This window comes from Acinonyx jubatus, chromosome B1 (assembly GCF_027475565.1).
Source record: "Acinonyx jubatus isolate Ajub_Pintada_27869175 chromosome B1, VMU_Ajub_asm_v1.0, whole genome shotgun sequence".
Classification (NCBI taxonomy): Eukaryota; Metazoa; Chordata; class Mammalia; order Carnivora; family Felidae; genus Acinonyx; species Acinonyx jubatus.
In genome coordinates this window covers 74,980,950-74,996,285 of record NC_069382.1, presented here as the reverse complement: position 1 = coordinate 74,996,285, position 15,336 = coordinate 74,980,950, and the positions used below count along the sequence as shown (strand labels likewise).

At 32.1% G+C, this 15,336-nt stretch overlaps 1 protein-coding gene across 7 annotated transcripts in view; it reads right to left on the bottom strand.

Annotated features, from left to right (window-relative positions):
* The window catches only part of LRBA (LPS responsive beige-like anchor protein), a 772,859-nt gene that overhangs the window by 385,300 nt on the left and 372,223 nt on the right, over positions 1-15,336 (bottom strand). For all 7 annotated transcript variants that reach the window (XM_027067081.2, XM_027067078.2, XM_027067090.2 and 4 more), the window contains one exon: positions 2,163-2,329. In XM_027067081.2, the coding sequence (XP_026922882.1) occupies positions 2,163-2,329 (167 nt within the window). The remainder of the gene's footprint in view (positions 1-2,162; positions 2,330-15,336) is intronic.

Genomic DNA, 15,336 nt, shown 5'->3' with positions numbered 1-15,336 from the left:
TACTTTTTTTTTTTTTTTTTGCAGTTATCTAAAAAAGAAGCACCAGGGTCTACAAGTTCACTTTAATTGGGACACTGAAAAGAACCATTTTAAGAAAAGTGTATTAAAGGCATTAAGGAACAGCCAGGTATTCTTCACAAGTAACAGTTGAATGTAACACAGAACTAAATATAATGACAAAATAAAGATTAGTATGCAGGCAATGTGCTTTGCTATAGTATTGTTTTGAATAAAATCTAAGTTATGCGATGTGTAGAAAACTAACAATTCACTAATATTAGTTTTCCTTTTGATGATACATCTTTTGTTGTTGCTCTTAATTAAAAATGTACACACTTAAAAGCTAACAGTTTGACAGCTGCTTTCGTTTGGAAATAAAAAAAGTAAAATATGTATTTTATGTGTGTTTTTTGAAGTATTACAATTTCAGAATTTACTTCATTGTTTTTAGCTATATAAAATAAGAGTTGATGGCTTCAAACAACTCTATTACAGAAATACTAATTATTTCTATATAAATACATTTCACAGTCCATCTAAGATACTAAAGTATCTTAGTTCTCCAAGATACTTTATTACACCAAAATCACTTCAGAAAACCAATGCTTTCATGTTGATAGTGCAGGTATACTGTGCTATACAGGAGTAAAGATATTAGAAAAAATTTTGATCTCATGAAATGACATACTTGGCATAAGTTACTTAAGGGTTTTCAATTTTAAAATCATAAAACCTCCATTTAAGAAGAAAAAAATACTTCTAAAAAATTCAACACATATCAGAGCTCCCAATATGTGCCAGGCACTGTATGTCAAAGTAACATCCTAATTTATTCAGTGCCTGATTATAAAATGACTACACCTGTAACATTAAGGTATCTTGAAACTGCAAAACCCTCAATACACCCCCTTCCCCGAACCTGCACTCTGCCCCAAATGCACACCCATAAGCTTTTACATGTTGTAAGATAAGGCACCAGAAAGCTCTGACCCAGTAATTCATGTCATTTCCATGACACTCTTGTAGCTGAGATCAACAAGAATAGAATTAAACAAATGCTATTCCTGCCTTTATTCAGTCCTTTTGCCCTCAAGTCCTTGACCTGTATTCCTTCCTCTAAACACCAAAAATGATATGTCCTGAAATGTAACTTATTTTAGTATTCTTAATACTTTTAAGTATTCTTAATAATAAGCATAAGATATATCTACTCTATATTGGTGCATACTTTTAGTCAAAACAAAAATTTCCCATAACAGGTAGCTTTCTACTCAGTTTAAAATCTGACTTGAAAAAATTAACATTATTTTCTATATACTGGAAAATTTCTAAAACTAGACGTAGATGTTAGACGCATAAGCTACTTAAAACACAAGTGGAAACTAGTTACACCTATACATAATACACAATTTACTATTTTCATTTTTTGTTGTCTTCTAGAAAAAGTTATGTAAAAATGAGGAGCTAAAAAAATGTCTTTCTAAAGGGAAATTACAGAACACTTTCATTAACAAAACTTAAATGAGTCAAACATGTTTTTAAGATTTATAGCATAAAATATTCCAATAAAATCATATTTTATAATTAGTCTAAGTTGCCTTAGAAGGTAACTTAATTATTTTGTTTCTGGAAATTTAAAATAAAATAACAGCATGTTTACTTTGAGAATCTAACAAAGAGGAAGATATAGTAAATAAAATTTTAAAGAAAGCATTTAATTATCATAGTCTTAAAATTTACAAGGCAGTTCAAAAGAACGCATACTGATATTTTCAAATTTATGTGTTTATAAACTCAAAAATGTAAAACAGGGAATAGTTTCTTAAAATATTGTATTTGTGCAAATTCAGATATAAGTATAGCTAATAAAACAGTTTACGTTAACTATTTCCCTTAAAAGTTAACTTCAAAAAGAATAAGTATATGAACAAATACTCTTTTAGAAGTAGTTGAGGGAACTAAAATATCTATAACGATCCCTAACTATACCCATACTGATTTTCTCCTATCCTTTTCTTCTACCCCTCATTCATAGTAGATGATAAAATACAAAGTTAAATTATTACTGTGGTCATCTGGCCTTGATCATATCCAAAGTTATTTATCTAAATCTAGGCCTTCTGTAGAAAATCAGTGGTCAAATCCTAAAGGTATCCCTTTACCTCACTGCAGAATTTCCCCAGGCTCCATGCTTGTCTGTGAGAATGTTGATAATTTTCTGGATTAGCTGAGTTGCTGTCACATGGTCTCGATATTTAGCTGCTCTTATCAAATGATCACACATCTTCTCATCTTCTCGTTTGTCTGCAGAGTACTGGGCACACAGTGACTTGAATAGGAAAAAATAAACATCTATTAATACTATAAGAACATACAACATACAATAAAATAGCCTCTAACATGAACTGAACCAACCAAAACTTTAAAATTACTTTTATATCCCTCATTAACTGAACTGAGATTTAGTGATCTACTACCCCAGTACAACAATCCCCCAAGAATTTATTTCTCTGAAGTCATTTATAAGATACACTCAGAAATTGTTTTTAAGGAGACCTAAATAACTGGAAGACACCAACCATGTGAAGATGCAGGGATCCACTTTACAAGTAGCAAGAATGGGGCTGCAAAGCACTCCAGGCAAAGTGACTCAGAGGAAGGAGAGTAAAAAATGAGTTTGGAGAAGCAGGCAGGGGCTGCACCATTTAGTACTGAGTCACTACACTAAGGAGTTTAGATTTTAATTTAATGCAGTGGGATACTGGAGGAAATTTTTAAGCTGGAGAGTGATGTGATTGATATATATATTAAAATGATCTCTATAGGTCTATTTAAAGAATAGATTATAGGGGCACCTAAGTGGCTCAGTCAGTTAAGTGACTCCGGCTCAGGCCTGATCTCACAGTTCATGAGTTTGAGCCCCACATCGGGCTCTGTGCTGACACCTTGGAACCTGGAGCCTGTTTCAGATTCTGTGTCTCCCTCTCTCTCTATCCCTGCCCTATTTGTGCACTCTCTTTCTCTCTCTCTCTCTCTCTCTCTCTCTCTCTCTCAAAAATAAACAAATATTTAAAAATAAATAAAGAGTGGATTATAGCAGAAGAAAAGTTAAGAAGAGAGACCAGTCATGAGGCCACCACAGAGGTCCAGAAAACAGACACTGGTGGCTTGCAATAGTAAACCAGGCTAATTCTCAACAACCTTACAAGATGACAAAAAGTTTGCTCTTTTAAACCGTAGCTATGCCCAATGAATCAGCAGTACTGGAACCACCCAGGAACTTATAAAAAATGCAGAATTATAGGCCTAGTCCACACCTACTAAATCAGAATCCAAATCTTAATGAGAACCCAAGGTGATTTATATATTAAAGTTTGAAAAGTGCTGTCTTTGATATCATCAATTTTACCAAAAAATGTTAGGATTCATTAGCAATAACCAGATACAGTATAATCACTAAGTTTTAAGACAATTATTTCTTCTGAAATTCAGATTCTCCTGGTGTTATTATTATACTGACTAGCTAATATATTGCTAAAAACAGGAAAGCAAAGATTAATGTAAACTTTATCTTTAATTCTATTCACAGAACCTACTGGGCTCCTCCTCTTAACTTCCAAATGCAAGTTCTCATATACAAGCACATGTATACATAACCAATGGGAAGTTATAAAAATTTGATGTTGGAACACATATTACTAGTTTATGTGTATGATACACATTGTGATTTCCTGCCTTTCTACTGTATTCTGGTTCAAGTAGATTGTTGCCACACACTACCCCCTAGCACTGCCCCAATAAAAAGAGAGGGCACTAACTATCCTAAACCAGTTTGGGTAATCATTACACCCACAATGACAAACTAGCTCAGGGGAAGGCACTCAACCTAACTGATGCATTAAGATGGTCAAAACTTTTGTTGGAAATTTCTTTCCTTCTTGTTAGGGTGTAAAATACGGAAGTACCTTAATTCCAGGAGTGTTGAAAGCTCTCTCTATACCATGAAGAAGGCTAGCCTGGGGATACAGCCAAAACCCAAAGTGAGCAGAGCTATGAGAATTACAGAAACATAGAGCTGATTCCAAAGAGAATCATGAACTTCTGAGTCAAAAACTAGCCTATCTTTAGACTTTCTGCTGAGACTTTTTCTTTTAAACTTTTTATGAGACTCTATAAACTCCTCTTTATTCATTGGCCAGTATGAATTAGGTTTTCCATTCATAACATCAAAAACAACCCAACTGATAGGGTGTTTATGTATATGACTAAGGAATCAAATATTTCTTAGTCTATGCAAAGCACTAGCCAATGGGGATCAAAGTTGCATTATCTTGATAGCCTTTGCCTAGGAGAATCCCCATTCCCTTCAGATTGGTAGGAGGGAAGTGGTAATAAAAGTATATTACTGACATTAAATTACTAAAGCTAAAAACTGATTTTTTAAAATTTTTATGTGCTTACTTTTTGTATTTAGAGAGAGACAGGGAGGGAGAGACTGTGTGCCCGAGCAGGGGATAGGGGCAGAGAGAGGGAGAGAGAATCTTATGCAGGCTACATGCTCAGTGAGGAGCCCATCATGGGGCTCAATCCCACAACCCTGTTATCATGACCTGAACTGAAATCAAGAGTTAGATGCTCAACCAACTGAGCTATAAAGGTGCCTCTAAAAATTATTTTTAATAATAACATATACCAAAAGTAATTAGAGGAACATCCAAACTGCTATGAAGGAAGATAGAAAATGGAAGGGTTTGAGAACATATATGAATATGTATTACACACACACACACACACACACACACACACGCACACACACACAAATAAACATGAGATGGAAAAGCAAAGTAAAAACCAGATTGAAGTATCATCCTTGGAAGTATCTCCTATCAGTCTTGGGCAACTAATTTGTTTTGCTTCTTCAGATCTAATTGTCCTCACCTGCAAAATGAAGGGATTATACTAGCTCTAAGAATTGGACAACTAGAAGATTTGAGGCAACCTCGTATTTTTTGTACACTGGTAAAAGCAAATTATTTATTTTACTTAAACACTGATGTGGAGAAAACAAATCATGTTAGCAACTAGAATAATTTATAAGAAATTAAAGGAAAATATCATATTGCACATATCAAAAAACACTGAGTCAAACCATAAGACAATTCGATTTGTCAAAAATATGATTTGGGAAAATAAAAAAATACGATTAAGAAATACTCGAAGAAGCAGCAGTTTAAGTGAAGATAACTAGGGAATTATTCCATTGCAACAAAAATATCAACTGCTATGTGTTATTTTCAGAGATAAATTAAAGAACCAGGCAGCATGCTATAGGTTACTTCATATCTAACTCAACCATACACTAAAATCAAAAAGACAAAATGGTAAACATTTGAAGATTTTTATATCTTCAGCATTCAACACTATATCCATAAATCTGCCCTAACCTCACCTGATAAGAGGAAATTAATGATGAAAATTAGAAAATTATTGGCTTTAATACTACCCTCAACACCATATACAGTAATATTAAACAGTACCAAAAACAGCAAAAAAAATTTTTTTGAATGGCTTCTTTTTCTGTTATTAATATTAGAATAATTTAATTTTAGCAAATTTATTTGTAAACATTTGGTAAGTTATTAGACTGTGCTTGGAAAGGCATAATTCTAAACATAAGAGTCTAAGGTAAGCTAAATAGTAAAATGGTTTAAAGTGTTCTTTAATGGATACTCCTTTACAATTTAAACAGCAACTTTTCATATCTGACATAAAATCTATAGATATAAATCACATTAAAGGGCTATTCTTTCCTGATTATCAATCTCTGTCTCATTGTGGAACATTAGAGTCACATTCTGACCTTAAAACATGATAAAAGGAAACCAAACAAGAATGTTTTCTAAAGATATAATGAACTTATATCTATTTTTAAAAAATCTTTAAGATGTAATTTGAACACGTTCTTATTAGAAACCAATAATATATTCTTTGTATGGTATATCATTCACAGTGAAGACAGATGAGGAATATTTGCTTCAAGATCAAATACATATTACTTACTGCTAGAGTATATATTTGTGAATGTATATGTGCTTGTGGTTGGAGACTGAGTGGAGGTACACCAAGAAACCCTACTGTCCTGTGAATAAAATCAACAGCCAGGTCTAATACTTTCACTCAGTTTTACTTTACACCAACTTTTCAGTTTTCCCATTTTTAAGCAACACATAAACTGGGTAATATGACATCACAACAATGACCAGAAAAATATCTGAACCTAAACAAAAATATCTGAATCTAAAAAGAAAAGAAGTAAGCATCCTGGGAAATGATAGTTCAAATATATTTGATTATTGCTAAAGAAATGTAAGACTTATTACTGTAGAATAAATAAATATAAGACAAATAAACCTACTTCTTAAAAGAAATTAATTTAATTGCAGGGAAAAGAGAAAATAATAACTGAAGACAGAAACAATTTAGACTGGCCATTTATAATTCAGGCAACTATATCAGCTCTTTAAATGTAAATGAAAACATAAAAACAGTATCACATTCAGTCTTTCCTTCCAGATGCTACATCTCTACCTAACTTCACTATTGTCCTTTGTATGAAAGCTCAGGGAGCAATAAACTTAAAATGAAGCAGATTCCTCTAGTATCCTCCTGTCATTGCTTCCTTCCTGATGGTCAAACTTTTTCCTTTATTATTTCTCATTATGAAATTCTGGCATTTCCTTAAGGCTTTGCCAAATGTCCTTTGGCAATATCATTCACTCCCACATCATCTCCTATTATCTATTGAGAGCCACATTTCAAATTTTTCATATCTGCCTGAGCTGTTTTCCTGAACTCTGAGCCCACATTTCTAAATGCAAGATAGTCTCCAATTATCCAATAAGCACCTAAAATTCAAAATGTACAACACTGCAATTACCATCTTTATCCCAAACATGCTACTATACTTCTCTCATCTGTGACTTCTCAATTTCCCTTTCTTCATATCTCTTCATCCCATTTCAGCAAAACTCATTTACTTCTTACCACTTATCACTCTTACCACCATCCTAAGACAGATCTTTGTAAGTTCACAACTCAGTTCTTGAAATAATCTTTTAATTGCTCTCTTACAAACAGTCCCAGAATTACTTCAAGAATTTATTTTGGTTTTGCACACATATATACTCTACTCTTTAAAAAGTACATAATTGTCTAAACTAATGAACAATTAGGACCAAATTTTACTAGCTAAGGCCTTGTGGCCTTCTATAATTCATCAGTGTGGTATATTACCCTTCAACATGCCTGCCTATGAATCCTTATGTCACATACACTTGCATCTTATGCTATTCCCCAAATATCTATTTTTAAGACATTTTCAAGAGTTAGGAAACCTATTTCTCCTATAGCTTTTATATGTGAAACAAGGTTAAAGATGTCTATTGAGAAGGTAAGATAGAAATATGAAGGATAAATGACTAGAGAAGAGGAAGTTACTCAGAGAGAGAAATGCAGATAGAGGTCCTTTTGATTTTTACCAGAATATACAGCCTGAAAAAAAATGTAAAAAGTTCCAAAATAATTGAAAATTAAATAGTTCAATTCCAAATAACTTATGGATCAAAGATAAAATCACCAGGAAAATTAGAAAACTTTGTGATAATTAGATAAGGCCGAATTTAAATGAAAATGTACAGCTTTAAATGTTATATTATAAAATTTTAAATATTTAAGGAAGAAATAATACAAACCTTAAACACTTTTCACATGATAGAAGCTAAGCAATATACTGAGATTAACTTTACAATATGGGAATAGAAAACAAAAAAAAACTAATCCAATTTGTGTAAATAAACACAAAATCCATAATAAAACATTGGCATTCAGCTATACATAAAATTAAGTGTACACACCATGATGAAGAGTTTAACCATGAAATGGAAGATTGATTTAATATCTGAATATCAATCAGTATAACTCACCATATAACAAAAAAAGAAGAAAAACATATCACACCAGTTTTTTTTTTGAAGCATTTTACAACATTCAGAACCATGTCATGATTAAAAAAAACAAAACGACACTCCACAAACTAGGAATAGAAAGAGATTTTCTAAACCTTAGGAAGCACATCTATGAATATCATTCAACTAAAACTGGGGATAAAACAAGTATGTCCTCTCTCTCATGACTTCCACTCAATATTGTAACAGGGTTCAAACCAGTTCAAATGACAGATTAAAAGAAGAAATAAAAACACAGTTTGAAAAAGGAGTAACACAGTATTTGTAGATATGTTCATGTATGTAATAATCCTAAAGGTTCTGGGAAAAAACACTAAAACTTGTAAGTAAAGCTGACAAGATTCTTAGATACAAGGTCAATATATTGATATATAAGGTCTACATAATGGCAATACCCAACTGGAAAATGAAAATAATAATATTAACAAAAGCATTAAAATATAAAATAAACTTAAAAATATACAAAGCTATACAATGAAAACTATAAAACACTGCTAATAGAAATTAAAGAAAACTAAGTGGAAAAATAGACAATGTTTAGTAGATTTTAAAACCTCAAATTGTCAAAATACCTACTCTCTTCAAATTGATTTTATGGATTCAACACAATCTTAATTAAAAATTAAGCAGCTTTTCTTATGATTATTGACAAGCTGATTCTAAAACATATGAACAAGGTGCCTGGTTGGCTCAGTCAGTTGAGCATCCTACTCTTGATTTCAGAGCGGCTCATGATCTCAGAGTTCCTGAGATGCAGCCCTACATCAGGTTCTAGGCTGACAGTTTACAGCCTGTTTGGGATTCATCTCTCTCTCTCTCTCTCTCTCTCTCTCTCTCTCTCATTCTGCCCCTCCACAGCTCGCATATGCGCCCTCACTCTCTTTCTCAAAATAAATAAACTTAAAAAAATAAAATATATGAACAAAAGAAAACAATAACAAAACAGTTTTACATAACAAAAAAAAACCTGCAGAATTTACACGATTTAAATAATGCTATAAAATGTGAAATTAAGAGTTTATCTTGCTAAATTAAGAAAGAATATCTTTTGAACAATTGGTGTTAGAACATCCGGCCACTCACAGAACAAAGAAACTTGTCTTCCCTTAATACTATAAACAAAATGTTTAATTCAAAATGAATCAAAGATCTAGATACAAAAATTGTAACACTTCTCTAGAAGAAAACATAGCAGAAAATCTTATGACCCTGGGGTAGGCAGAAAATTCTTACAGTGACATTTTTAGACATAAAAGGAACTATAAAAGAAAATCATAACTATAAAGAAACTAATATATTAAACTTTACCAAAATTTATAAAATCTTCTCTTTAAAAGGTACCATTTAGAAAATGAAAAGATAAGCCACAAACTGGGACAAAATATTCACCATACATACAACTAGCAATCAATTTTCTTACAAGATAAATGAAAAACTCTTACAACTCAAAAAGGCAAACAAACCAATTTAAAGTAATGGACAAAAACATTTGCAATGACATGGATGGAGCTAGAATGTATTATGCTAAGCGAAATAAGTCAATCAAAGAAAGACAAGTATGTCATATGTGGAATTGAAGAAAGACAAAGAAAGTCTTATGTGGAATTTAAGAAACAAGACAGATGAACGTATGGGAATAAGGGGGTGAAGAGAAGAGAGGGAAATAAACCACAAGAGACCCTTACAGGTTGACAGAGGGTGGGTAGGAAATGGCCTAGATAGGTGATAGGTACTAAGGAGGGCACGTGTTGTGAGAAGCACTGGGTGTTGTACATAAGCGATGAATCACTGAATTCTACTCAGGAAACCAACACAGCACGATAGGTTAAGTAACTAAAGTTTAAGTTGTTAAAAAAAAAAGGAGGAATCATGAGAAATAATAAATGTTTGTTGTTTCAAGTAAAAAAAAAATTAAATTAAATTAAATTAAAAAAGGAGGAAAAAAATAAAATTATAGGCAAAGGATTTGAACAGACACCTCACAAAAGATATACAAATGACTAATAAGTCATGAGAAGATGCTTAATCAACAGGGAAACTCAAATAAAAACCACAATAAGCTATCACTAGATATGCAATAGAAGGGATAAAATTTAAAAGCCTGGCAATGTCAAATATTGGCAAGGATCTATGGAGCAAGTGGAACTCTTGTACCTACCTAGCTGGTTAGACTGTAAAATCCACTAATCCAGTAAAGTAAAAACTACTTTAGAAAATAGTTTGGCAGTTTCTTGCAAATTTAAAAATATACTCAGAACAGCACCTAGCAATTCCACTCCTAGGTATTTCCTCAACATAAAGAGGAACATATTTTCACAAAACTATATTGCATGAAAATGCCCCTAGTGCATTTCATAAAAGCCAAACATTAGAGGTAACCCAATATCCATCTAAACCTGAATAGATAAAGTAATACTACTCAGTAATAAAAAGAAACAAATGAGTGATATACATAATAATATGGATGAGTACCAAAAACTGCATGCTGACCAGAAGAATCCACTAGAATCCATTAGAGTACCTACTATATAATTCCATTTATATGAAATTATATAGTATACAAAACTATCTATAATAGCAAAAACCAGATGAGCAGTTGCCAGGGGTTGCGTGTATATACGTAAAGAGGAACTGACCAAAATGAATCATGGGGGAATTCTCAGAGATGACAGAAGCTTTCTGTTACTTGACTATGACAGTTCCACAAGTGTATACACTAGTCAAAACTCATTAAATTATATACCTAAAATGGATGTGTTTCATTATATATAAACTATACTTCAATAAAATTTATTTCACACGTTTTAAAAAAGTGAATAGGGTACTACTGACAGGGAAGAAAGTAGCTCAAATATATCCAAAAAAATCTGCTCATATATCAAATAGGTAAATACCCTCTACAAATCAATAAAGAAAAGACATATAACCAATAAGAAACTGGGTAAGAGACAAACACGTACACAAAAATACTTTTTTAAAAAATAAATATATAACAAGGAGAAAAGATACATAGCTTCATTCGTAAATGAAATCCAAATAAAAAACAATGAAGTTACCAGAACACCACTAGAATACTAAGACAAAAAGTACTGATCAATTTTTGATGACAATGCGGAGTATGGGAACAGCTATGCACTGATATTGGTAGTGATACACACTTTTGCAAGATACTATGGCAATATCTATTAAAATTGAAACCATAAATACTTTACAGTCAAATAAGTCTACCCTACAGAAATGCATAAGTATTTACACCAAAAGACTTGTAAAACTATTAAAATTATCATGATAGTTAAAAACTGGAAACCTAATTAAAAGAGTAGAAGAGATTATGAAAAACTAATCATCTATTCATGTAATGGTATACCATACAGCATTGAAAATGACATAGGAAAAATATAACATTCAATTTCACAAAAAATGGTCAATAATGCTACATCAAAACACATGCTTCATGATTCCATTCATATAAAGTTCAAAAACTGCTGAAGAAATTACAATACTAAAAGACATATACTTAAGTTTGGAAAGTAAAAACAAAAGCAAATAAGTCATTCCATAAAATCAGAACAATATTTAGCTCAATGGGGCAAAAAGGAATTGATTGGATAAACATAAAGGGCTTCTCCCAATTAAGTCTGCATATTATCATGAAATAAAAATAAATCCCAGTTAAAAAGTTCAAGGCTAAAATCTTAAAAATATTATATAAGGCTTTAGTATTAAATAAGCACTTGAACTATATTGGTTTTACAAGTTTTATATTTTAAACTTTTTTTTAAGAAACATATACTTGCTTTTAAAAACAAAAAAGTAATGACATGTGAAATAAAAAGAAAGTTCAGCCTTCTACCTCCTCCCAGGCTGGCTAGTTGTTTTCTACAGGGGTAATTACTATTAACAGTAATATATAGTTCCCATATAACTGGAATCAAACTATAAATCATTCCATGTTAGGAGATATAGTTCTACCTTTTTTCTTTCAGCTACACATAGAGTATTACATTTTTAGTTAATTAAACATACCTTCTGGTAAACACCTTTAAATGCACTACCTTAATTCCCAATTTATCTCAAAATCTCTTACACTATAAATTACTTATCTCATGGGAAAACATTTAAAAAGAAAATCACCTAAGGGACAACTAAAGAAGCTTTTCAATATTTGACTTTTGGATGTCTTTGTTCTTGATCCCTTAACTCAGATTTAAAGTCTAATAGTTAAAAAAATAAAAAATAAAAAGTTAACCACAGAAATCTTACAAAGACTACTGAAAAAGACTTAGAAAAATGAAAGCTTAACAACCTCAACAGAAAACGAAAGTCAACCAATGACAATGTGTGACAGCCCCCTTTAATTCTGAAGTGATTCCTCTGTCATCCAACGCCTCAAAGTATTGATTTCTCTCAGCATGAAAAAGCCTAAGCCAATGAAACAGATATAGCATCATCCCCCTGATAATAGCATTCAAGGTTAAAACAGGCAGATCACTTATCAAAGTATCTCTTCTATTTCTTATTGTTTTAATGGACTGGACAAAATGTGTTGGGTTTTTATCTCTACAAACTCTAGTCTTCAAAAAATATTTTAAAATAATTTGGAGATTAATAAAGGTGTTTTTACTTTAGACTTTTGATTAAAAAACTTATACTAAAATGCTTTTACACAATATTTGTAACTTGTCTTGCAACTTTCATTATGCTAAATATTAACTTAAACAAACTGATTTCATATAAAGCCTGCAGACATCATATACCCGTAAGTAAAGTAAAATGTGATTATTACATGTGGTCAATAAAATTAACTTGGAATTTAAACAGATAGGGTTAAACTCAATCACTGTGTTTTTAAAAGTCATAATATGAGAAATATATCATTACAAAAAAGTATATAATTGTACACACATACATACATACACATAAACATGGAGAAAATCAAGAAATTTCAATGTCTTAACCTTTGCTTTTTGCTAATCTGCACAAGAGCTAGATGATCTTAAGCAAATCCTATCATCTTTTAACTCAACATAACTACCTAACCAGATTTTTTAAGAACACAAAACTAGAGTTTCTTACTTGTATTAGGTTAATATGATCAAATACATACACTACTACAAATAGGTAAGTCTTACATTTAAATTTCAATTTTAGGTATTTTATGAAGAAGCATGAAAACCAAAGAGATAAAAAAAAGTGATTAAACCATAATTAACACTGTGGTTTAGAACAGACTTTACAGCCAAATACTTGAATTTAAATCTTGGATGTGACACATTCATACTTAGGCAAATTATTTAAACCTCTGTGCCTCAGTTTCCTCGTACAAAAAAAGGATATAACATGATATGTTTTTTGGAAGGATAAGAATAGAAATGAAACAATTAGAACTTTCCAGGCATATAGTAAGTAACATCTAACATTTATTGTAGGCTTAGTCATGAAATGAACAAGTTACACAGCAAACAGTCCCTTTCTTCCACTATCTCAGTATATCTGAGAAACAGGAGATTAAAAATAAATACAATATAAGAAAACTGCTAAGAGAGATACATATGGTGTATTTGGGAGGAGAAAGCAAGAAAGAATATACCGAATCTGAGAGAGTTTCAAACAGAACTTAAAGGCTACATAACTATTCACCAAGAAGGAAAGGCTTATTTAAGATAGAAAAAATAAAATACAGCAAAATAAAAAGGCAAAAAAGAGAACAGCTCAAATAAACACCTTTTTAAAAAGAGTAACAAAATAAGACATGTAATTCACACAGCCCTCTCTTCTTAAATCTCCCAATAGACACCTGTTTATATTTTCTTTGTGCAATATTGTGATTTATAAGTCACGTATATGTGGTCATTCAGAAGACCACAATATATAATTGGTCTTTACCCATAGTTCCTGGCTTACAACTCTTGAAACCCCTGGTATTTCTTAAGTGTTGAGGGTTATAAAGGTGTCTTTTGTTACATTAATGAGGTGACTACTGGGCCCACCCCTCCCCCACCACACATTGGGAGCTGATTCTGAGAAGGACCAACCATGTGGTTAAAGTGTTGGCAATTTTCTGTTCCCACCTCTCCTCTGACTTTCTGGAAGTGGAGAGGGAACAGAGGTTAAATCAGCCAATGGCTAATAACTTAGTCAAACATGACTATAAAATGAAGCCTCCATAAAAACCCAAAAGGACAGCTCTTTGGTCTCTTTTGGAGAGCTTCTGGTTTGGGGAACCAGATGGTTTCCCCATGTCATCAAGTCAAGCCCCAACCTCCCCAAGAGCCAACTTTCCTTTGTTCAGGGGCTCACTCTATGTACCTCTTCAACTGGCTGTTGATTCATACTCTTTATCATATCCTTTAATAATCTGGTATATATACGTGTTTCCCTGAGTTCTTCAAACAGCTCTAGCAAATTAATTGAAACTAAAAGGGAAGTATTTAGAACCTCCAATATGTAGCCAGTTTGTTAGAAGCACAGGTAACAGCCTGGGGCTGGGCATCTGAAGTGGAGAGTGAGAAGCAGTCTTGCATAACTGAACCCTTAACCTGTGGAATGTGATGCTAATTTTGGATACACAGTGTCATGTCAGATCTGAGTTCCTACACACCCTCATATCTGAGAATTGCTTGGTGTTGTGTGGGCGTGGGGGACAGATCCCCCATTCCATGTTAGAATTAGGTCTAGGTACCCTAAAAGACCTTGGGTGCCTATGTGTTTTTACTTATTTCTTTCCAAAGAAAATTATTACTCAAAAGTTTATATATATCATTCAACATATACTAAACTATATTTGTATCAACAGAATACTGCTATATTGCTACAAGTTCTTCAATTCTTATTCAAACGTATTGTTAACATAGACTAATTCAAAATGACACAACTGAATATGAACTGTTTTTTAGAAACTGTTCTCAAACTATCTGTAATAAAGAAACAGTTTTTATTTTTACTTTAAGAAAATGATGCTTTAAAAAGTATTCTGACATTGCCAGACATTCAAGCTATAAAAGTTTCTAAATACTCATTTAATTTCTGTACTTACCTCTTTGTGGACTTGTTATAAACAATTTGCTCAGCAGACCATATTTAAGCAGGACTAGTCCAACAGATAAATAGAAGGGATCTATTTTATCAACTCAAGTACTGCCATCTTCCTTTCTATGATAAAATAACTCATTTTATATTTGGAACTTTACTTTGCACACTAAGAAACCAGAAATAACAGAAGACAAAATTCTAATTTCATGTGAGCAATTTTTAAGTGATGTGTATGAAATACACTATGAAGACTTTACGTTAGCTTACTTTCTTCTCTATC